Source organism: Thunnus albacares, chromosome 20 (assembly GCF_914725855.1).
Source record: "Thunnus albacares chromosome 20, fThuAlb1.1, whole genome shotgun sequence".
Taxonomy (NCBI): domain Eukaryota; kingdom Metazoa; phylum Chordata; class Actinopteri; order Scombriformes; family Scombridae; genus Thunnus; species Thunnus albacares.
The window spans coordinates 12,191,786-12,216,491 of record NC_058125.1 but is presented as its reverse complement, the minus strand read 5'-3'; the positions used below and the strand labels follow the sequence as shown (position 1 = coordinate 12,216,491).

General features: G+C 43.9%; 1 protein-coding gene and 1 long non-coding RNA gene across 6 annotated transcripts; one reads left to right on the top strand and one right to left on the bottom strand.

Annotated features, from left to right (window-relative positions):
• Window positions 1-126: 126 nt before the first annotated feature.
• LOC122971500 (proline-rich protein 12-like) lies at window positions 127-24,691 on the bottom strand. Of its 3 annotated transcripts, none has more exons than XM_044338188.1 (15): window positions 24,611-24,691; window positions 13,486-13,643; window positions 12,883-13,044; window positions 7,792-12,584; window positions 7,054-7,281; window positions 6,214-6,904; window positions 5,463-5,980; window positions 4,944-5,060; window positions 4,585-4,718; window positions 3,920-4,377; window positions 3,611-3,730; window positions 2,942-3,039; window positions 2,325-2,459; window positions 1,692-1,787; window positions 127-1,537 (listed from the first exon to the last, which is right to left on the bottom strand). In XM_044338188.1, the coding sequence occupies exons 3-15, from the start codon at window positions 12,977-12,979 to the stop codon at window positions 1,403-1,405; spliced, it is 7,620 nt and encodes a 2,539-aa protein (XP_044194123.1). In that variant the 5' UTR covers window positions 12,980-13,044; window positions 13,486-13,643; window positions 24,611-24,691; the 3' UTR covers window positions 127-1,402. The 3 variants fall into 3 exon arrangements, with proteins under 3 accessions (XP_044194123.1, XP_044194121.1, XP_044194122.1); XM_044338186.1 differs by lacking the exon at window positions 24,611-24,691 and adding an exon at window positions 15,508-17,521; XM_044338187.1 differs by lacking the exon at window positions 24,611-24,691 and adding an exon at window positions 15,508-17,521 and having other exon boundaries at window positions 2,328-2,459.
• Window positions 13,688-21,306, top strand: LOC122971503. 3 transcript variants are annotated; one of them, XR_006399489.1, is made up of 4 exons: window positions 13,688-14,325; window positions 19,076-19,186; window positions 20,041-20,153; window positions 21,061-21,306. It is a non-coding gene; the product is annotated as an uncharacterized LOC122971503 (long non-coding RNA). The 3 variants fall into 3 exon arrangements; XR_006399488.1 differs by lacking the exon at window positions 13,688-14,325 and adding an exon at window positions 14,431-14,780; XR_006399490.1 differs by lacking the exon at window positions 13,688-14,325 and adding an exon at window positions 14,842-14,958.
• Window positions 24,692-24,706: the final 15 nt, after the last annotated feature.

Genomic DNA, 24,706 nt, shown 5'->3' with positions numbered 1-24,706 from the left:
ACTTGAGAAATTGTGAACTTGCCCTTTAACCTTAAAAGCATAATGAGGAGCAGCTAAAATGTCATTACAAAGACGCACGTGTGGAAACTCCTACACGCATGTACACTGTAGGGAAATGAAACACAGTTTGTTCTTTGCAGATTTTATTTGTTTCTCAAATACAGGAGAGTTAATGTACAGAAGGACAAAGAATTTCATCAAGAACTGTACAATATTTACACGCCTTTTTTTCCTTTTTTATGGAAAATTAGATTGTTTTCAAAATAAGTCATAGTATGCACAAACATCAAAATGATAAAAATGAAATGACTATTTCCTCTTTAAATATTACTTATTTATACTCCTTCTTCCCACACGGGAAACGGATAGTTTACTTCTTTTTCTTTGCACCTGCATGACTGATGATTGAACTGAAGCACAACAATGTAAAGTTTCAAATAGATTTTCCCATTCTCTTCTTTTTTTTTCCTTTTCTTCTGGTTTTTTTTTTTTGTTGTTATTTTACACCCACTGTATTTGATACATTATTCCTGTCTCAGCGTCTGTTCTTTTCATATAGAGGGGGAAGACGACTTGGATATGTGGGTTACGATTGTATACTGAACCTGTGGAAAATAAAAAGGTATTTAAAATGTTAGGGCAGCAACGCAGCGCTTGTGAGAGTTTAAGTTAAAAACCTCCTCATATAAATAATAAAAATGTGTTTATATATTATCACACAGCTGACTGGTGCTGCCCCTTTCACGTAGCACAGGATGAGACAGAGAGAGCGTTTATTAACACGTTTCATGTTTCTGTCCGTGGACGAGTCCATGTTCACACTGCTCACGGCACACTCTACACGCAGTTTAAAAAGCATTCTCACCCTCTTCCATTCTTTTCAAAAGCCAACAGCTGATGTTAGTCTTTTCAAAAAAATAATTTATGTAAAAACTAAGCGGTAATAGTTTCTCTTTGAACTATTGTCTTAATGACACACAGTTAACAAGATGTTAGTGGCTCCTCCGTTGACTTGGCGTTACAGCTCCTCCTTTTTTGTCCTTCCACCTCTCGTCTCTCCCTTTTCACCGACGGTCAATTCTCTCTTGACCCGCCGGTGACCCCTGATCTGGGTGGGGTCCCCCCTTCTCACAAAGTAAGACATTTCTTTAGTCATTGATCAACAACAAGAAAAAGACAAGAGGCCAGTGTCTGAGGTCACATGAACAGACCCCTTGTGTCCGTCAAGAGCCTTGAAAATTCATCCTCAGAAATTCATCCTCAGATCTCAGAGATTTGAAGAGGGTTGTAGGGGGGGGGGGGCTGTACAGTGGGATCCATCTCTTTCAGTTTTTTTGTTTTTTTTCTTTGTCTTTTTAATCCTCTCGGCTTTAATGAATTTCCCTCCCCCTCCGCGGTCGACTCAGGCTTTGGTGCTGAGTGTGAGCAGCTCGATGAAGGAGCTGAAGAGGGTGTCCAGCCAGCTCTGGTTGGCCATGCACTGCTGCACCACTTCCTCTTGGCCCGGGTCCTCAGCTGCCTGTTCGATGGTGTTGGTCTGGAAAAGTGGGGACAGAGACACAGACTGTGACGCTGAGACTGAAATCAGGGGTTTCACACTTAAAAAGGAAAGAATATGTAAGCTGGCTCTGTGTAGCCAATCGTGCTTCAATATAAATTTGAGGAAAACACGATGAAATGTGCATGCTTACCTCTTTCTTGCACTGTAAGAAGGTGTGGTACTTATAGTGATGCAGGGAGTGGTACAGACTGTAGATCCGATATGACTCGCCTGACAGTTTAAGGTCCTAAAAGGAGGAAATCAGATGAAGATTCGGTCAGTTTTACAAGCTTAATTGATCAGAAACATCCTTAAAACCACAGTCCATATTAATCTGAAAGTTTTGTGTAAGACAGAGTGAAAGTGGAGCAGTTGTGGAAACTTGCAGCAGGTGTTACAGGGGAAACTGATGTTTTGCCCGTTCTGCCCCCAAGTGATCCATCTGTTACCAGCCTTTAACTGTTTTTAGCTTTTTACAGAAATGGTTAATTTTGTTGTAGTGGTTTCACTATGTTTTCTCCTCATCCTGTTGCATAGTGAAACAGCTTGTACTATTTTTTTTTTTTGCTTCATTTTTCTCACTCAGAAACCACAGAGAATCACCTGGTCATAGGCTAAATATATACTACAATGGTCCATAGAGGTCCCGTTAATGTATGAACTCCTTAGCTGAGCATTTTTTAATCATTACATTTTTAAAAATGCTATTGATTAAACTATAAAAGGCCTCCAATGACTCCTGACCCTCTATAAACACACACACACACACACACACACACACTGCTACCTGTGGTTTAGGCAGGGTCTTCTTGACTCTGTTGAGGGTCTTGCGGTTGTAAGCGTCGCCGCTGAGCCGCACCCTCACAACTCCTGAATCCAGGGGGTCTACAATGATCTGGGGGTACGCATGCAGGACCTCCTGTTGAGGATGAGGCAGAAAACGGAGTCAGAAACACACTCATACAAAAGACAAATGTAACAAGTTTGATTGAGCTGCATAAATGTGATTACAAATTAGCTGCAACTCACGACTATTTTCAATACTAATGAGATAGTTGATTATTTTTAGTTTTGTCCAACCAACGGTCAAAAACCTAAACATATTCCAACTAGTAATGACATGAAATAAAAAACAAATAATAAAAAACCCAGAAAAACGTCATATTTCAGAGGCTGGTACAAGTGAATGTTTGCCATTTGTGCTTAATTGATGATGAATGAGTTTAGGATTGTTTTTAAATGACGCACCAGTTTGTCATGTAGTAGTCTATATTCTACTGAATGACATCAAGGAGTTCAAATGAAAATTAAGAAAATAAAAACGGAAAAGAAAATCAAAGATGTTATTAAAATCATGAAGGACAGAGAGAGAGAGAAGCTGGTACATTCAGGGCAGATTACCTGGTGCTGAGAGCTCATGCTAACTCTCCTCAACAACCTCCTCTTCTGTTCGCTGAGGATGCTGTCAATCTTCCTCATAGGAGGGAGGTACAGCTCATCTGGTGGCCAATCACGGTAAAGGAAGTTACATTAGTCATCATAAATGTACCTGTCAATCATTTTAATTCCAAGGACAGATTCAAAGCAGCTCTTTCTGGTTGCTGATCTTATCGGCATTCCTGGGGTTTCCCTTACAACCTGTCCCACCTCGTTTATCTTACTTTAAACAGTTAAAATATTAATCTAAATAAGCAGCCACAGAATAGTCTAACATTTCACCTGGCATCATAAGGGTAGTTTGTCCAGCTGGATGGCTTGACCTGAAATTTGGCAGCTTGTCAATGGTGGTGATGTTTATTCAACCTGGCCAAACTGCTTGGGAATTTTTGTAAATACCATCAAAATTCCTCAATCCAACTGTTCCAATGCAGATATTTTAAGCCTCAGAAAACATGCTACCAGACAGGCAGGAAGGTCTGGTTAGGTTAGAGATCTGTTCTAACACACAATACAGGCTGCATCTGAGCTTCTCACTCTATTTCTGTCTCCTACACGTCAGTGTACTTTTAAAAAGGAAGCTCAAATTGCAAATCTGCTGAGGAGGCAGTGTGAGCTGTGTGCAGTTCTCACCGTCTGTGTCCTCCAGGGCTTGGATCATGTCGGGGTCCAAGGCTGTGCTGACCAGCATCTCCACGTAGCTCCTGAACATCTCCCTCATGGCACGGTTGTTCACTCCGCCTTTCACTGGCACTGGAGTGGATAAAAGTCAGAGTTGAAAACCCTCCAAGAAAACAACTTTCTTACCATCATACATGGCATAAATAACAAAACAGCTTTGTTATTATGGCCTGGCAGAACAAGCGACATCCACACAAAAGCTATGATCGGCTTCTAAATTTAAATGGGATTAACTTTTTAAATAGCAAAATGGCATCTCACTTTCATTCTCACTAGCTGCTTCATCCGATGAGTCTGAGTCAGATGATGAGGGTACTTCCTTCAGCCACTTCTTCCTCTTCTTGGGCGGTGGCTCTGCCTTCACTTTGGCCGGCTTAGATTTGGGAGGGCGCTCAGCCTTTTCCTTCTCCTTCCTCTCCACCGCTTTCCTCTCCTCCCTCGCCCTTCCTCGTTCCGCTGCGGCAGCCCGTTTCTCCGCTTTCTCCTGTGACGGCTGTACTCGCTTCTCCTTCTCGGGCTCCCTGTCTTTCTCCCTCTCCTTGGCTTTGGGCACGACGGCTGGAACCTCCTTCTTCTCACGTTGTTCTTTTGTTGTTGTTGTTCTCGTTTTCTCCCGCTGTTCGCGCTGGATGGGTGGAGACACTCTCTCCTCTTTTTCCACCGCTTTCTGTGGCACCTGGGTAGCAGGAGGGGAAGCCATCCTGGGGAGGGACTGGCGTCTGAGGTACATGAAGAAATTGTATTAGAGATGGACACAACTGAGTTTAACAGAATGTATATGTTACAGAAACAACTTATAAACAGCCCTTAGAAAAACACTGAGGAGATCTGCTCTAAAACAGCCCTATTCCAGGCCTGGTATTCATTCATCCATGCAAGATAATCTACTAAGTCAACAGGACTTTTGGGGTGGCAAGTACTGATACCTGAGAGCAGGTGTGGCTCTGCGCCAAGGTCTTCGAGAGCAGACCCTGACATAGTCCTTCTTGTTAACATTCTCCAAAAACTTGACATAGATTCGCTGGTAACGCCTCTTGGCATCTCCAAAGTAGCCAAGATACTGAGCAAGAAACAGATTAAACAGATTTTATTGTTCAATATTGTTCACTTTGACTGATGATAATGTGACAATAACGTGTGTGAGTCAATTTATCTATGTGTTTATATGCACATACTACAGTACAAACTGCAGTATCTTTATAGCATGCTGTACTGTGAAAAGTGTACAATCAATATGGGTGTTTACCGATGTGGTTAGACTACTGAGGGTTTGAGGTGAACTCACGTTGCTTGTGGCGCAGAACTGTCTCTGCCCATCTTTGATCTCTGGGCTGAACTTCTGCAGCAGGGCTTTCTGCACTCTCCAGATGGGTGGAGGCTCACGGCCCGTCTGCAGGGCCAGCTGTGGCCAAACATAACACACAGGTAAATATAAAATGTGTCTGTTGCTTGGCAGCTACTGAAGGATTCAAATCTCAACGCATTTTACTCATTTGAAAAGGAGCACCAAGTGATTTTCCCATGAATGAGTAACTTAGATTTTGACACCAATTTTGGCATCACTCATAACTCCTCTGGTGATTGAGGTTTACAGCTTAAGAGGGCCATACCAAAATACATCCTCATTTTCATCCAGCGTGTTCAATAAGATTGCTCGTTCTAAAATCTACAAATAATTGAGTATTTATCTAACATGAGTAGACATTATATTTATATTTTGGTCTCACAAATCTCTTTGTGGTCCTTTAACTGTCAAACAAGCACACAAGTAAGAGCAAATTTCCACACATTCACACACAAATACCTTGAGAGTTCGAATGTCTTCCACCCGCACCACAAACTCATCCCTCTCTCTGAAGATGCCCTCCCCGCCACTCTCGCTCTCATCCTCCTCGCTCTCTCCGACGATGGCTGCGTCTTCTTGTTTCTGAGCCAAGTGCAGGGAGGTGATCTTGGGAGGTGGGGGCTCTTCGGGAGAGGCAGGGGACTCCGGAGAGGGCATGGGAGACTCCTCCTTCTGAGTTGAAGACGGGGGAGGAGGGGAGGTCGGAGGGGGAGGGGGAGGAGGTGGAGGAGGAGGAGGAGGAGTGGTGGCGGGTGGAGGGAGAGTGGCAGACGGGGGAGGTGACGGAGACGGGGATGTGGGAGCGACGGGGCTCGAAGGCTGGGAATTCTCCAGTTGTTCCTCTGGTTGAGGCAGGGGTGAGGGGAGCGAGAGGGGAGGGAGGGGGGAATGAGAGGGAGAGGAGGATGAGGCAGGAGAGGGAGGGGCAGAGGGAGGCTCGGGGGTTGCTGGCGCTGGAGGGATCTCAGGGAGGGACACTGGAAGGAAAGAGATTAAGTTTCGGGTCAATTTTACAGATCGATGTACCACTATATTAATACAGCCACAAGAATTTAATCTAATTATTTTGAACAAAAACATAATGGGACATTGTATTGGACTAGAAGTACAGTAATAGCTCAGCCTGAGTAGAAAAAAAAAAATCTTAATTTTCTCAAGCTGAGCTGCAGAAAATCAATGGGATGCAAGATAAATAAAAAGCCAGCCTTACTTTCAAGCTTAGGAGCACCCAGAGTTTCCAGCTGTGGTTCTCTCTCCTCTGTCATATCACTCTCTCCATCCTCTCCTGTGCTCCTCTCCTCCTCATTCTCCTCCTCCTTGTTCTCATCCATGTCTCCGTCTTCCGGCTGGAGCACGTCAGGTTCGTTGGACTGGGGTTGGGCGTGGGGTGTATGCATGGCGGGCTGAGGGCTAAGCGTCGGGGGCTGCAGCGTGGGTGTAAGAGGGGCCTGCGTTGGCTGAGGCTGGGGAGGTGGAGGAGGTAGCGGGGGTTGGATGTTAGATGTTAGCTGAGGAGTGTCGTACAGAGCAGAAATGGCTGAGGAGATGCTCTTCTGGAGGTCCTGGTTCTTTCCGACTGAGTCCTCCTCATCGGAGGAGAATGACGGCAAAGTCTCCAGGTTCCTCTTCAGCTCGTCCTCCACGCGCTTGGGGCTGGGGCAGTTGCCCAGAGCCAGACCCCCGTTCCCTTCACCGTCCCCGAACGGAGGTGGTGGTGGTGGAGGTGGAGGAGGTGCAGGAGACAGCGGGCGCAGACCCCCGGATTTACAGGGTGAGGTTTCACCATTGTCATGTTCCATTCCTGGTGAGATGTCCAAGCCCGGAGGTCTCTTCCCGGTCTTTAGGAAGTCCAAGAATGAAGCAACGAAGCCGGCCTTGGACTCAGAGTCTTTCTCATCACCCTAGGAGAGACACAAAGGAGAGGGACTTTTACTCAGCTCAATACCACAACTAAACAGCAATAAGTTTTAATGAAACTTGTTTAGTTTCTGCTTAATACATTTATTTTCTCCATTTAACATAGCAAGGAATACAATTCTCTAGCTCTTACCCTTTCCTCCAGCCCTTCTTCATCCACTCCTTCACTCATCATCTGGCTTTTATGTTTGTTCTTGTCCTGACTCCTGTTGCTTTCAGTGCTGCAAGGAGGTCCGGGGCTTAAACCAAGTGAGGGAGCTGAGCCCACTGAGCCGTCTGACAAAGCAGGGTCTGTGCCAGACAAAGAGTCCGTCCTCAGCAAGGCATCCGAGGAGGACAGGGTACCAATCGGTAACTTGATCTAAAAGAAAAGAAGAAAACAGTAAGATTTTAAGTGTTTTTTTCTGAATGTACTCGACTTATAGGTCACATATTATACATTTTATTTATTTATACTATCTAAGCCTAACCCTAATTGTAAAAATGAAAAAATAAACAGCAAGAGAGGGAGCAAGAAACAAGAGACAAAAAACAAAAGAGATTGTTTGGATACACTTTCTCATTCAAGGGAATAGGAAAGTGTGTCTAAACTTTTGACTGTTACTGTATGTGACCATAGCAAGTAGCAGCTATACTCAGATCACACAAACTCCAAAAACTGCACGTATTTGTGGCCCCTCCTTTCAACCACACAAGAAGATCCTCACTAATTCAAAGATGGGGCCCATTTGTGAACCACATCCTTCATTTTTGTTTTTGTAAAGGCTAACCATCTTACCAATTTTAGGCTGGTTTTTCACACTGATTTGGATTGCATGTACTTAAATGAAGTTGTTTAAAAATTCCCTTTTCTAGACAGAATGGCACTGACCTTCAAAGGTGGAATAGGCTCGTGTTGCTGTTGGGGCTGGTGTTGAAGCTGCTGTGACTGCTGCTGATGGAGATGATGGTGGTGCATCTGCTCCTGCTCTTTCCCGCTCATTTCCATGTACATATCCTCCCTCCTCCCTCCTCTACCTCGGCTTCCACGGCCCCTGCCCCTACCTCGCCCCTCCACACTGAATCCCCCTCCCCCTCCTACCGTTGTTCCGCCCATTTCCCCCATCATTCCTCGTGGGGTGTAGGGCTCAGGCATAGGGCGGATGCGAGGCCTGCCTCTAGGCCTAGGGGGACCTTCTCTCTTAGGCCTAGTGGGCTTTCGGCCCCTCTTCTTGGGGCCTTCCTGAGGCAGAAGAGAGTGTGAACCCATAGATGAGTAGCCTGAGGAGTGGTAGAAGTCAATGTCACCCATCAAAGGGCTGAGAGATCCACTGCCTCCTCCTCCCTTTCTGCAGCTGGATACCAAGTCTGGCAGAAGGTCTGGGAGCCTCCGGCTGTTCAACCGGATGTCAGCTGGCTGGTCGGCTTTATCCTCATCATCTTCAAACTCGTATTCTTGAGCGTAACTTTTCTTAGGCAGTGTGTTGGGGTCCCGGCGCTCCTTTAAAAGGTGGAAAGAACTAGACTTGAGGAGCTTCTTGGGACGAGATGAGCAGAAAATGGGAGACTGGAGGCCTCCAGAACCCGCTCCCGCACTAGTTCCTCCAGGCCCAGCGGACAGTTTAGCTCCAGAGTTGTTAGGGCCAGCATTATTGGAGCCCATACCCATAGCTGGGGCCTGGGACTGAATCAAACCAAGCTGTTCAGTGTTGACAGTGGAAGGCAGCTCATGGGTTTTAAGGGAGTCTAGGTCCAGAGTCATGGTGTTGTTGCTGGGTTCTTCCAGGCCATGACAGTACTGCTCATAACCCTGATCTCCACCGTGGTGACCCATTATGTCATAGCTAGCTCCACTACTTCCCCCTGCTCCACCTCCACTCTGTCCAGCTTTCATGGAATCCATTCCCTCTTGCCCAGTGTGGCTTTCATTCATCTCCTCCTGCCCTGGTCCTCCACCACCTGCACAGCTTGACTTGTAGTCATCTGCACAAAACATGTCTTCCATTCCTGGAAAAAAGGAGCGGTCCTCATCCTGAAGGAGGGAGTCGGGGAAGCAGATGGACGTTAGGGGCACAAAGCGGTTACTTTGTTGATTCTGGTCTGCTTTCTCCACTGGGCTGACTGTGTCAAACTGGTGCTGCTCTGAGCGCTGTTGGTCCAGCTGGCTCTGCTGAGGGGTGAGCTGGGATGAGAGTGGCTGCTGAGGGTCAGGCTGAGGCTGTGAGTGGGCTGAGGCAGAAGGTGGGGGTATATGGTGAGGGTGTGGGGTCTGTGGCTGAGGGTGGGCTTGGGTGTGAGGGTGGTGAGAATGGGTTTGTTGGTGCTGAGAGCTGGGGTGTTGTTGTTGTTGCTGTTGCTGTGGGTGGTGCTGTGAAAGATGGTGCATGTGAGAGGGGGTGGACAAACCGATGTCGGGCTCGGAGAGGAAGGAGTGGAGTTCAGAGGCGGAGTGTTGCTGTGAGTGGTGGCTTTGCTGTGGCTGATGGTGGGATGGATGCTGCCTCTGCTGCTGCTCCTGCTGTTGCTGTCTGAGGCGCTCATTGTTAGCTCCGCTCCTTCCCCCACTACCTCCTCCACCACGTCTGTCCTCTGCAACAGCTACGTCTGTGCTAGAGGTCTGAGAAAGAGAGCGCTCCAGCATGTCCAAAGAAGAGACCACTGAGCTTTGTTTAACCTGGCTTTGCTCGTGCGGATGTGTAGGGGGCCCATGGTTGTAATGAGCTGCTGCCACCTCCAAAGCCTGGGACTGGAGTTGGAGCTGGAGCTGGGTAGTTTGGGACTGAGACTGAGCCTGATGTTTACTTGAGCCAAGTCTCCCACCAGCACTGTCCATTACAGCTTGCTGTTGGCTGATGGAGTGCTGTTGCTGTTGGGGATGAGAGTCCATTTTATGGTGCTGTTGATGCTGTGAGTGAGAATCAATTTTATGGTGTTGCTGATGCTGATGAGTGTCCATCTTCTGGTGCTGTTGATGCTGAGGGTGGGAGTCCATTTTCGGGTGTTGCTGATGTGGTTGGTGTTGCCGATGAGAGTCCATCTTGTGGTGCTGTTGTTGATGTTGTTGGTGAGAGTCCATCTTGTGATGCTGTTGATGAGGCTCCAGTTTGTTGCGGGTTGTGTGGGACAGCACTGACTGGAGCAGGTGTGGTGGCTGGCGGGATTGATCAGTGGGGGAGTCCATGAGGGAGCCAGCAGCTTGAGACTGGGAATGCTGTTGCTGGACTTCTGGCGTTTTCCGAGCGTAAGGGATTTCTGCACGCTCCTGTGGCTTCTTTTGGAGTTCCATTTGGGTGCGGGACGGTATCTGTGAGTGTGAGGACACGTGTTGACTATGTGACGAGTGTTGGGGAGCAAGGGAGTGTTGTGTGTATGGGTCACCCCGCCCATAGTGAACTACCGAGCCTAAGTTGTCATGGTGATGGAGGTGGGAATGCACTTGTTCAGCACTGCCTCGCCCTCCACTGCTCCTGCTGCTTCCAACAGATCTCTCGTTCCTTTGCTGCTGTTGTTGCTGTTGATGATGGTGTTGTTGTTGATGTTGTTGCTGTTGTTTCTTTAGTGACATCTCCAGCTGATTTTCGAGCCCTGGGATGGACCCTCCAGACCCTGCATTACCTACTCCAGCAGAGGATGTGGCACTGTGGGTACGTATGACACTCTGAGGGTGGTACCTTTCCTCAGAGGACTTTCCCATATCATAGCTCAGCCCTTTGCCTGCATCGGTGGTTGGTGGCACTGACTGGGGCTGAGGCTGTGTTTGTTGGGATGTCTGTTGTGACTGTTGAGGATGGTGATGGGCAGCCTGAGGGCCAGGACTTGCTTGGGCTTGCAGCAGGTGCTGGATCAAGAACTCATCATCATCATCTACTTCTTCTTGGGATCTCTGAGAGCCAACTCCTAGCATAGAAGTGTCAGCTTTTGTTTTGGAGGAGGTGGAATGGTAGGACTGAGGTTGGGAACTGGGGCCTCTGGTGTCGGGATATCCCTGTGGGGAGGCTAGGAAGGTCGGGGAGAGAACTGAGGAAATGTATTTATTAGAGCCAGCACCTCCTGGAGACTGTGTGGGGCAGGTGGGCACTGGCGAGTGCAACCCTGGACGGATAATGCCTGAGTTGCCTGAAGGGGAGGGGCTAGAGTCTGGAATATGATAAGACCCTCCTCCACTACCTCCTCCACCTCTCTCATTGGTCATACTATTTCCCGCTCCTCCTCCTGACCCAGAGTTTCCACTTCCTGTACCACTGCTGCTTCCTCCCCCTGATGCTCCACTACCTGATGAACCACTTGATCTTAAAAGGGCTGGGGAATGACCTGGGGCTCCGTAGCCTAGTGAAGGGCTTCCAGCTCCACCCAGAGAGGATGGAAGTGATCCATACGCAGAATCAGCTCCATATATATCAGTGGAGTACGACTGACTTCGCCCTCCTAAACTCCCATAACCTTTCCCACCAGTACCTGAGCTCAGGTCCTGGGCTTGTGGGGAACTGAAGCCTCCGTAGGACTGAGCCAGGTGGGAAGTGGGGGGTTGATTGGGGGAATATGACTGGGTCTGCTGCTGGGGTGGGGTCTGGCCAGTAAGAGCAGAGGTGGGGGTTTTCACTGGGGGCACAGGAGAACCATAGCCTGAGAGGCAGGATTTGGGGAGAGACTGAGGGGCTGAGGTGGATGTGGGAGGGGGCTGCTGCTGCTGAGGGGCCGGAGGGGGTGGAGCTGGCTGAGGGGGTGGCTGCTGCCTGGAAGGGGCTGCGGTGGAGCTGGAGGTGGGGATTGAGTTGGAAGGATGAGCCCCAGAGGTGGCAGAAGAAGAGGAGGAAGAAGAGGAGGTAGAGGAAGCAGAGGGGGGTGTGTGAGGAGTTCTTGATGATGACGCTGAACTGGCAGAAGAGTAGCCGCTGCTGGAGCTGCTTTTGGTACCTTTCCCGGCTGAAGAAGAAGAGGAGGAGGAGGATGAAGAATAGGGAGGCTGAATAATTGGCCGATACTGCTCAGTGCGAGAGGTGGCCTTATGGTCAGATGAGGGGCTCTGGTCACCCAGCGGGCTGCAAGAAAGGCCAGCATGTCTGTGATGGGTGGCTATCTGCTGGTATCCCGCCCCTCCACAGCTGAGGTAGTGCTGGAGGGAGTGGGCAGCAGAGGACGAGAGTTGCGACTGGGCAGGCGTGGGCCGCTGATAGTGCTTGATGACGCTGTCCTGCCGGGGCACAGCCCGCTCCTGAGCAGAGTTGGACTGGGACTGGGACTGAGGCTGGGGCTGAGCTGAGGAAAAGACGGAGGCGTTGTATAGCTGGGAGGACTGGTCCTGGAGCTGTGATGACAGCAGGTTGAACTGGTGGGACTGCAGATGCCTGGCAGAGGACGCCTGGGCTGATGTGGCACCCGTGGGATCTTGGCTGCCCCTATAGGCAGCTGCAGCAGCACCCTGCGAGGACAGGAGTCTATCAAAACCCAGGCTAGACTGGGAAGGAGCCTTGATGTGTAGTAGGGGGTCATGTGGGGAGAGCAGGCCATTGGATGTGGGGCTAAACGTGGGCGTATCCTGGAGGGAAAGGGAGGCAGTGGGGAAAGAGCGACTGGAAAAGGATGCTGGGTGCTGATAGGCTGAGAGAGCTGAGGAGGAGGGGAAGGAGCCAGAACCAGGAAGGGCTCCAGAGATGAATAGTTCTGGAGGAGCAGGCGTGTGCATCGCTGTTCGGAAAAGGAGACAAATGGCAAAATATTTAGTATTCAACAAGTTATCAATTTAATGAAAACAAGAAAATACTCATTTGTTAATAACATAATACATAACATAATAACTTCTCACATTAGAGTGTAAGACCATCAACATGTACAGCAAAAAATGCTTACATTTTAAATGAAAATGCTCACAGAATAATGTCAGACGAATGATAATGCAGCCAAACATTGGCAGGTTCTTTTAAATGTCATATTGACAGTGGGGCCTGAATGTCAACACATGAAGGAAGATCTAACAGAGCCCCACCTGTCTGCCAGGATGGCGTGCGGAACTGGGAGAGAAGGGAGGAGGCTGAGGGCGGAGGCTGGGGACCCCGGGACTCCAGGGCTGAGATCAGATTCATCACAGAGGCATCGGGGGCAGAGGGGCTGGCATGGTGCAGGCCAGTGTCGAAGAGCCCCGACAGACCTTTGAGGAGGAAAGACAGAACCATGAAAATTGATTAATTGATCAAGAATGTAAATATTAATAGGTAGTTGCACACATGTAGATGGAGGCCTAATAGGTAATCAGAAAAAATATATAAATTAAAGGATTTTTTAGTCTAGATTTATTCTCAAATATATCAAAGCTGATTTGCAGAGGCCGTTGTCACACATACTGACTCAGAATGTCAGTAGTTCTAAGTGAACCTCTAAGTACATCAAGACATTGGAATGAGAATGAGTGCTGTGACTACAGGCTTTTCTCTGATATCAGTCTCTAACATATTGGGCTTCAACTAAATTGAGCTATGCTGTGCACATTTTTCAATGACAATTCTCTACCAGGGCCTGCTTGGACAGACACAATAATTCATTGCCGGGGCCCCTTATGGTGGTGACATGGAAGGTATGACATTTATCTCACCCAGACTCCGTCCAGCTGCTCCCCAAGCTCCGCCTTGGCCAGAGCTCCCTGGGTGGTGATTGGTGGCATAACCCTGCAGAGGGTGTGGGGTGGCGTAGGCTTGTCGGTGAAGGAGCTCAGACTCAGGGTGGGATGATCTGGAACTCCCATATACAAGACTGGGGAGGAAGGGGAGCGGGGGATTGTGAAGTGTCATTAATTTCAGAGAACATTTACATAAACCTCATCTGTCCCTTAAATGTGACCCCTGAGAAAAGACATACTAGGTTTGGGTCACTGGTATAATAAACAAAACCTCATGTTATTTAATTGTTCTACAATTAAAAATCCAAAGTCAACTTGAAGCTGTTCATCAGTTTAGTTTCCATTTTAACTTTAAGCAACTCAACAGTTGCATACCTGTGAAAATCAAAATCAACCATTAGTCTAGTTCATATCTGATCTAAGATGGAAGGAAAATGCATCCTATAAATATATAAATGAAATGTTAGTGACAGAATTACAAACTTAAGTATTACACCTAAGTTTTACAGTAGATGCAAATTTGTCAACCAGCAATTTAAGTGATCATGCCAAAATAATGGGATAGCTAATTAGCAATTATTATAATGGCTCCACGAGACCCAACAATGACACAATTTAAAAATTTACAAACTAAATAAGCTTCTTATTCAAGGTTGAAGACGAGCCAGCTGCAGAACTTTGCTTTACAAAAGACAGCTGAAATGCGTGGCTGGCTGGCCAGATAACATGCTAGCATTTGTGGCTGCTGGTAGCACCGCCTAGCAGCAATGCACAGCAGCTAAGGTAGAAATGCAGAGACTAGGCCCAAAGTGCAAGGTCGGTATTTTATGTGTAAATAAACCACAGGTGACCGATGTGCAGATTCAGACCGAGTGGAAAATACATACATATAAATCTAGATTAATAGCAAAGACAAACGATTAATTTATCTGCTGGCACTGATTATGTTGATGTAGCTAACAGCTGGATGGTGCAAGTCGACGCAAATGCATGCTAAGCTGCATGCAAATAGCAACAACTAAGCAGGTTTCTTTAACCAAATATCACATCCCAAAGGAACGTAGTGGCTTTCGAGTATAGCCGGGCAGCTACCTCTGGGTCAAAATATCTCAAATATGTGCAGCTAAACAAGAGGCAGTGATGCTTGCGTGCACAGGCCTCAACTGACTCCCATGCATTACAACGCTAGCTTTCATGCTAACGTGAAGCTACAACACAGAGCTATCTTGCACAGACCAGGCAATTTACATCTTCATCATCATCATCGTCTGGTAAATTCACCCTGGCATTTTTTTAAATTTTATTTATTTTAGACAAACAGCAAATTGCAAGCAGGATGTGGTGGGAAAATGGCAACATTTCATTATGCAAATGACCATAAACCATCCAAAACCCACCACTAATTATCTAGATAACACTTGGGCAAAATGCACCAGAAAGCTTGATTTGGTATGTCATCTACCCTACTTCAAGGTTTTTATTTTCTTCATAATTTACAATGTATAATTAATATGTTTCCTTAAATGCATTTTCCTGGTTAATGTATCAATGCTTCTTGTTGATGTCTGTCAGGGGGCTGCTGTGAGGGGTTTGCTGCGTCTGCACTCCTCACAGTTCCTATCAAAAATGTATCTATCAGGGTCTGTGTCCAGGCCTGCATGCACACAGGGAACAATAATTCCTATGGATGCTCCAGACATACCCCCACCTCCTCCACACCGCCAGGTCTACCTAAAAACCCCGGTCTGTCAATCACAATCAATTCATATCCCCAACCTTTCCTTTCTCTACCCCGCCCACCCCCACGACACGCACACTGCTCGATTCCTGCTTATAATATTATTACTATGCAACTGTTTGGATGACAATGCACTACACATAATGGCAAGGCATGCCACTATGTATGAAGCCAATGGCGACAATTTGTTTACATGGGGTCACACCGTGCCCTGCAAAGTACCAAGTGATGCATGCACATTGTCTGAATCCAATGCATACCTTGCTTTTGCCGATCTCTCGTAACTCCATCCTGCTCCAGCGCCCAAATCGCCAAATCCTGTTCCCGGGTAATTTCTATCCATTTATGTGGCGTATAATGTGTGCGATGGGGACGAAAGCAACAAGAAAGTCGCAGAGCAGATTACGGAAAAAAATCCAGTCTTTCCCGTGCTCGGTTTCAGGCTATTTTCCCCGGTTTCATAAGCAAGTCCTCAGGAGTGGAAAACAGCATATTGAAAGAGAAATGGAGGGGAGGAGGAGAAAGCTGGATGAAAAAAAGAGGGGGGTCTACGGGGTTATAATCCAACCACCTCCAAAAAAGCCAGTCTTTCTCCTTTTCCTTCGCCTCTCACGTTTATCATTTCCACGAATGCAGATTTACTCCAAAATCAGTGGCGGTCATGATGAAGATGCCGCGGGTTTGGCCGGTGATGGGGCGAAATGCTGATAAACATTTGATTTGAATGCGTCCTTTTTCCTCCGTCTCTCCTCCCCTTTCTTTAGGCTAGTTTTTGCTATGCTGCTAGCGCTAGAAAAGATTGCAATCGACAGGCCACGTTGGTCGCAATCATTCCCCATAGACAGAGCAAAGAAATCCCCAATTTCAAAATCTTTTTTTTTTCTCTCTCTCTCTCTCTCACTCCCTCTTTGCATGCAAATCGTTCCCACCCCCCCTCCGGAGCAGAGCTGTAAAAGCTAGCAGCAGATGCTAGCTGTCAGCAACGACGCATCAAAATATAACAGGGCTGCCTTTATGTCCACAAATGCTAACTTAGCTCCCCATTTTTCTGCTTTCTCCGGCCACTGAAGAAAAAGCAACGACGGCTCTGCTCACGCTGGAGCAAATGCAACCAGAGTATGAAAAAAACAAAAAACAAAATGAACGAGGAAGTATAAAGAAAGCAGGCCGCGTTTTAATATTTTTCACTCATTTTCCTCCGGAGACGCCATTTTTGAAGGCGGCTGGCCGCTGTCCGTCCTCCCTCTCTCTCTCAGCGCTGAGACTCACTCTGTGTCTGCGGTGACCTCCATTCACCGGACCCTGAGTCTGCCAACCTGCCTTACATGTTGTTCCACATTTTCATCTTATTGTTAGGCTAACTCTGTTTTTTTAAGACTACATTTTTACAACAAGAACAAAACAAAAAAAAACAAAAAACAGTCAGCTGTTTATCCTGAACGATGCGATTGGCTGAGACACATTGGAGTAACATATTTCCAGCAATAACCAGATTTATACAGGCCTTCTGCAACCACTTTGCACATTCACATCTAAATTGTGAGGCCTGTTTTGGGAGAATGTGGCGTTTCCTGCCTCCAATCAGATGCTTGATTGATTAAAAAAGATGCAGTTTCACTAGAATCAATGGTATACCACTATGAGACTGGAGGTTTCTTCTTTCACATATGCCAAATTCTTAAAAGATACCAAAATCTGCTTTCAAACTGACCACTGCTAATTTTATTATTAGGACAACCTGTCTGCCAGACCCCACATGCACTTGATTTGTACGCCAGCAGATGGCACACTGGATTTTTATGGTCATAATAAAGGAGGAGAGAGAGGCAGTGCTTTGCTCTTGCACATATATCATATTTTTGGTGATTTGACACTGGGTCTGACAAAGATTTTTATTTTATTTTACTTTATTTTTTGAGAAACTGTTACTGACCTGACCATCATATCATCATATATTTATCTTCCATTACACAAAGCACCCAGGACAATTGGTATTAGAAAATTAGGTAATTAGAAAAATGTCAAAACAGATGAACAAATAGACATTTAAACTAGTTAGTGATAATAAGTGTAATAATGTAAATGTAATTCTTTTGTTTACAGGAAATAATAAATCACACTAGAATGTGTCCAGATATTCAGCATTGTGTAGAGTTTATGAGCATTTGTTGCCCTCTCCTGGTTAAATATTGTAACTAAAATATATTTTAAAAATCAGCAATGACTACATTTTATTGATTTGAACTACCTATAGACATTGTGTCAGTATCATGCAGCCTATCATTTCTATGTACTTCCTGTATTATGATGACTAAAATATTCAAAATACTTTAGTGTCTGGATCAACTCGTATCTTTGAGTCATCATAAATGAGCAGTGATTGTTGACTAAAGTTGATTCGGGCAAACTTTACTCAAATATATACATTTAAAATCTATCCAAATCTTGGCTCAACTTTAGGTAACATTAATCTAATTACCGCATGTTTTCGCAAAATAATGGGGCTCTTCTTGAGACTGCCATCTTAAAAAATGAAAGTAGTTGTAAATTAATTATTATCTTACATACTCTATTGGGAGTATTTCACTGTTGGGAGTTTTTCTCCAGTTTTCTGTTGAATATACAATACAATCATTAAACAGGATACAATAGATGTTGTCATTTTTCTGATCTGCTGTAGTTTCACTCTTTAAATAATTGTTATTCTTGTCTCCATAAATGTCCACAATATTTTCATTATTTACCTTCTTCAAATTAACTTGGGGATTTAAAAAAACAGCAGAGGATGTTTTTATAAGTTTTCTCGGTTTTTGGTACATATTCTGATTCACAGATATTTAAAGTGATTTTCTGTGGAAAAATATTGATATTCTCTTGATGCATCCAGAATTAGGTAAATGTTCCACATTATGTGTAAAGAAAATTAAGTGCCTATTCATCTAAAGTCCTGCAATTATATGATAGTAGTGCAGTAATTTACAGCTTTTTGTCTTCATTAAAAAAAAAAAAGATACATGCATGTAAATGAACCAGCAGATGTTTACTAATGACATGACAGAAAAGCTTTAGTGGGACAAAAAAATAACCCAATGTCTGATAAACCTCAGAATGCTCTAATACAGCGTGTCAGTGTGTATATGGGTGTAACTACACAATTAGGTCAGGACGAGTTGAATGTTAAAAATAAGAAACAAACGTGTGGGATTAAACTCTAATGCTGCCCACATCTGCTTTTATTTTTATCTTTAAAAATCTCAGAACTCTGGGTTATTTTCAGACTATTAGTTGCATCAATTGGTTAAACAAATGCTACAGCTCGACCTCTTAAGCCAACAAAACAATGTAACAACAAAATCACACTCTCCAGTCTCTTTTCAGGAAAAGGCTCTCTGCCAGCTCCCCTGTAGTGACTATTTTAGATGCATTATGAGGTCTTTGTAATGCATAATAGTTGACTCAAAGGTCAGCTATCTGCATATTCATTGGAAAGACAATAAAACAAAGGACAGGGATGAAAGAATTTAAGAATCCCTAAATTATATAGGTGGATGTACATAAATAGGACAGAGAAAAGGGGGAACAAGAGAAAGAACAGACATATTTCAATAAATAATAACACTTGTACTTTGAAATCAAACTGGGTTCCTCCTGAGTAATCTCTTGCATCTGATTAATTCCTACCAGATTCTTTGACTTGTCCCAGTTCATCATACATGGTTACTGTCATGCCTCATCCCTCCCTTCCTCCCTCCCTCCCTCCCTCCCTCCCTACTCTACCGTCTTTCCCTCCATCTCTGTAACCAATCTGTAACCATACTTGACTTGCAGCCATTGCAGCAGCGGACCTCCACAAAACCCCAGCTCCTCTGTCAAAATGCCAGACTCTAACGAAGCAGTGCCAGCACCATGCCAGGTCATCAAAGAGGACGTTGACAAATGGTGAGTTTTGACGGGAGTGATGTAAAATTTTAGATGTTGAAACTCCAAATATACATGTACTTATAATATCAATTTCGCTCCAACCAATGTGACAGTCTCTGGTGAGTGTACGTGTCTGTACAGAGTGTCTTTGCATAACTTTGTGCCCTCAAGGAACATTCATTAACTTTGTTTGGGTTCCCGCTAAATACCATTCCCTTTCCATTACATCCTTTTGGCCATTTTCAGCCATCGCTGATTGAATTCTACGCATCAGATATGACGTATTCATATTAATTTGTCATCTGGGCTCAACTTGTGGGGAGATAATTAGCTCTAATTGGAGTTCATGGAGAATACTTGCTCACAACTTCCAGCAAATCTTCTCTACTGTACACTATGACATTTACAGAGGGCTCTTACAGTAACATAAATGTCTTGAGAAGCATTAATAGACCTGAGGTTTAAAATAGGCTTCAACACCTATGACCTATTGCAAAGGACTTGCGCATTCCAGGCTGTTGGTTCATGTTACGTGCACGCAAGAAGCGACAGACATTTGGTGTATGTCCACGTGCTGTGGTGATTAGTGTTAGCGGAGCTGCGGCACAGATTACTCACTCATGTTCTTGTACACAACTAGATGCAGATAAGTGCAGCTGTGGATGCTCGAGTTGGAATGCATGATTATCAGGCTATACTGTAATAATCCCTGATGCACATGTGTAGACACAGTTAAGAGATATTCCTCTGTGAAGTTTCAGGAGATACAATGTCTCAGGTGTGAAATCTTGTTACATGCTGTGGAGAGTTACCCAGCTTCATGTGTAGAGATGTGATGTGTGTAGATTGTAAAATGTGGTTTTGTGTTTCAGTGTCAGAGAGAAAGGAGCAGAGAACTGTAAAGATCTGATAGATGCCTTCCAGGCTTGCATAAAGACCCTGTCTGAGGGATCGTGATACACAAGGAAATATGTCTCAATAACATGTAAGTTCAAATTGGATCAACACAAACTATTATCATTCAAGTTTTTCATCCCCCCCCCCCCCATAATAAAGAGTTAAAAACCACTGTAGAGCCTCTGTACACAGATTATCAGAACAACAATCTTTCAAAGCTACACATAAGATAACAAAGATGCTAATCAACCACAGAAGAACGGGTGTTTATCAAGCTTTTGACAAAGACGTCAAACGCACTGTTCTTGGTTTGCAACACCTTTTTGCACATAGCACAAGGTGTTGCAGTTGACTCTGGGATGTTGCTTCTGTGTGATTTTTCTATATCAAAAGGTTCTTTTCTTTTTCCTTTTTCACCCAGCATCCCTACCCTGAAGAATAACATTTGGTTGACCTGTCACACCATCATACAAACTACACTATAATATAAAAATAATAATAAAGCATATCAAAATCTGAGATTTTTACAGACAAAGTGTTTTACAAGGACAAAATGAAAAAGAAACAGAAAAAAAAACAAACTCAACCAACCACATGCAGACAAATTTATCCAAATTGAATAAGAGAATAAGATAAAAATACTAACAGATAACTATGGATGCAGTCAATGAGCTCTATAGGAGGTAAACTATGCACAGTAAAGCTGCTCCATTTACATGATTTGGGGGGGTTTGACCTTTTTGTGTCAAACTTATCAGGCACTAACACTTATAAAGTTCCAATAATTCTGTCAAATCACACTTGGATTCTGTTCTTTATCATCCTATAGAAGCAATAATTTCTGAGTGGTGTGAATTTCTGTTATAAGGTGATTGTACCATTAATGCCATTTTTTTTTACTGTATTCTGTATGTATTTTCATGTTTTTGTTCATTTGTTCTAATGTGGTCTTGTAACTTTTGCCATGTTTGACTCTTTTTTTTTTTTCATCACAGCTTCATTTGATCAAAATCCTCCACCTTCCCAGCATTCCCTTCCTTGCTTAATTGCACTGGACCGAACAATCTGAACAACTGGAGAGGGACTGATGATGGATGCTGCTGATACTGTGCAATTCTGTCAATGTGAAATTTTTTTTGTAAATTTTATAATTCTATTATGGACTGAATATCAATGCACTGCAACCTTTTTATGCACAAAATACACACATTTTACAATAAATATGAAACCTGATCATTTTATATACACAGTATATTGTTTTTACATTTGTTTTAATAATGAAAGATGTTAATATATCAGCATTTGTTGTTATAGTCTTAAATTATCATATTTTGATGTACTGGCTGTTGGACCATCTCCACTGGCCGAGCATATAGGCTTTTACACAGAGCAGTTACTCTTAATGGAATTAAGAAGAGCTTGTTAATCTCTGCTTAATCCTCACATTAGTACCTGCACTGAGCAGTCTAATGTCACTTTTCCAGTCTGAGCTCTGGCCGTGGGGATTGTGGGAATGTCCAGAGATTAGAGTAGAGAAAGGACCTGAAAGAGACGTTTTTCTCTGTCAGAGTTTCAGGATCAAGCTGCGAAAATATCTGCTTGAATGTTAGAAAGACAGAATTACACTGACTTTGTGATAGAAAATTACAGTATATATTTTCAGATTTATGGATAAGGCAAAGTTAACTCTGCCTGAAAAACCTTACAACTAGACTGAGAAGTTCTGTCCTACTTTTTTCCCCCTCAATTGTGCTCCATGGACTCCCTTGTTGCCTCAATTCTTTTATTTCAAATCCTGCTGGTAGAAAAATCAAACAATGTTTTTTTTCTACAAAGCATGATTTAAAAAAAAAAAGTATCTATATTAAATGTAGAGCTATTTGATGTGTTCCCCTTGTGTTGGTCGCCTTTATCCATTTTCTTGAGCAAGATGTGACATATTATTCTGATCTCAAAAGATCATTTCTGTCCCATCAGAACAAACCAGAAAATAGCATGATGAGTATCTTTCCCGTTCTATTTCTGCTCCATGGTTGGAGACAAATCCTTCTGGCTGCGTGAAAATCAACCAGCTAGGCGCAGATGAAGATGGGCTTTGGGGAATTATCCACCCACACACAACATTTCAAATTGAGATTTTAGAGATTTTTCACTTTACAGATGATACATTCAAATGTCCTACTTATTCTTCTTCTTTTTTTTTTCTTTTATAAATCTGTTTTCTCTGTGTGATTCATTTGAATCAGCACCCAGCACTTTTCAGTCTCCTCTCCAGATGTGGAGGTGTGATGGGTCACTTTTCTTTAAGGAAATAAAAATATTCTCTTTTAGCACTGTAAAGGTTTCAGTGAGGTTTAAACGTCCCATGGTCTGTGCTGCTGTAAAGGCTTTGTATGGTATTTTTTTCATAATTTGGTGATTGATCAGATCTTGTTGAAGAACAGAGTGACAGTTGGTACTATTTTTATAATCATTATTATGTGAATGTACACTAAACATAACCCCCCAAAAACCAACTAAACATGTCTCATAAGATTTTGGTAGTTAATATACAAAAAAATACAAATTTATAAGGATATTATGCAAAATGGAGCAGCCAATTTATGTAGAAGTCACCACACAATATGTGCTTTTCATATGGACCACTATGAGAATGTGTTCAAGTAAACTAATGAGTCTGAGCAGACTTTTTGACTTGTCATTGTGGGAACAGCACAGGTGTTACTAATAACACTAATGATGGCTCCAGTAAACCATGACAGACAGTGAGTCAGCAGGCACAATATCAGGACAACTATCAGGAAAACTGAAGCAGCCAAAGAGAATTCAGCCATGATTCCTTTCACAATTTACACCGTGCTTTCCCTACTATGACATGTTATGAAGGTTATCAACAATCATAATACAAAATGAACATAATATTAATGAAGCAGTTTAAGATACGTTTACATACCATCAGTGGTTGAAAGTAACTAAGTACATTTACTTGAGTACTGCCCTAAAGTGTAATGTTGAGGTACTTATGTACTTCACTTGAGTATTTCTAATTTATGCTACTTTATACTTCTACTCCATTACATTTCACAGGTAAATCATTCACTTTTTACTCCACTACATTTATCTGCCAGCTATTACTAGTTACTTACATACTTTACATACATCACAAAACACCATCTAATGAGTTCTTTTTTATTTTTGACATACAGACATTTTAATGTTAACACTTCTGTTACTCTGCTTGACTAAAAATTATTATGAATGTGTTTTACTTGAAATGAGCAGCAATGTAAGAGGTAGTCAGATCCTTTACTGGAGTAAAAGTAGCAATGCCACAATGTAAAAGTCCTGAATTCAAAAATTTTAAAGTAAAATAACTATTTAAAAAAGTATTATCAACAAAATGTAAAAGTACTATAAAAAAGTATTATCGACAAAATGTTCTTAAATGATCAAAACATACAAAAATAACCCCTTTCAGAGTATTATAGCTACATTTATTGTAGTATTGTATCATTATTATTGCTGTATTATTAAGCAGTATTTTAAATGCAGCAGCTGGTTGAGGTGAAGCTAATTTAGTGGTTTCATCTATAATAATGCATCATATTTTATAAGGTGATTTTGATTTGTATGTAAAATCTTAATGAAAAATAATTATAGTCATCAAATAAATGTAGTGGAGGAGAATAAATTAGTAGTGCAAAGTGGAATATTTCCCACTGTAGTTGAGAAGTAAAAAGTGGCATAAAATGGAAACACTACATTACTTCCACCACTGATAATGGGGTGTTTTTACATTCATGCAATCAAATTTTCTGTGTTAAAGTGCTACAACTCAAATTTCCCCCCTCATGTCATATCTTATAGAAAAAAATACCACCACAAAATAGCATCTATGGGACACCGGTGATTCTGAAGGGCCAGAGCCATGCAAAAGCACCCCAGCAGCCCCTGACTAACTGCGTCCCATCCGCTGCCTTTGGAGATGTTTACAAATGTCTTTCATAATAATAACAGTCCGCAGGAGCACACCGGGCCCACAGAGCTGAGGTGAATGCAGAGATAAGCGTATTTTGAGGAAGATGATCAGGAGGAGGAGGAGGAGGAGAGGGGAGAGGGGAGAGGATGGAGAGGGAGTGGGACCCGGATGCTGATGCGAGTGAGACGAAGGAAGGAAGAGGAGAGAGAAAATATCGATTTACGGCAAGAAAACCGAAGGGAGTATAATACAGGGGGCCTTTACCCTGCGTGAACTATAATCGGGAGTGAGGAGGGGAATAGGGCAGTCGATATTAGTGCGGGTTTATCTGCGGATATCTGTGTTTTTTTCACCTGTGTATCCGCCGGTGAGGGAGGAGGACACGCCAAAGGAGAGAGGAGAAGATGCTGTGATCCGCTACTTGCAGGGATGTAGAGAGGGAGAGACGGGGGGGGATAGACAGGGAGGGGGAGGACTACGCTACGTTAAAGATGGTTGTTTTGCGAGGAATACGCGTTTCACCTCGAAATATTGCGGGAGTGTGGCGGCCGTGTGACAAATCCTACCGTTTCTCGATGCCCAAAAACTTCAGGAGGTGTCGGTTTTTTTGACAGGCGGCGCAAGCGAGACGGCCGTTGGTCAAGGCGTTGAAGCTAAAGCTA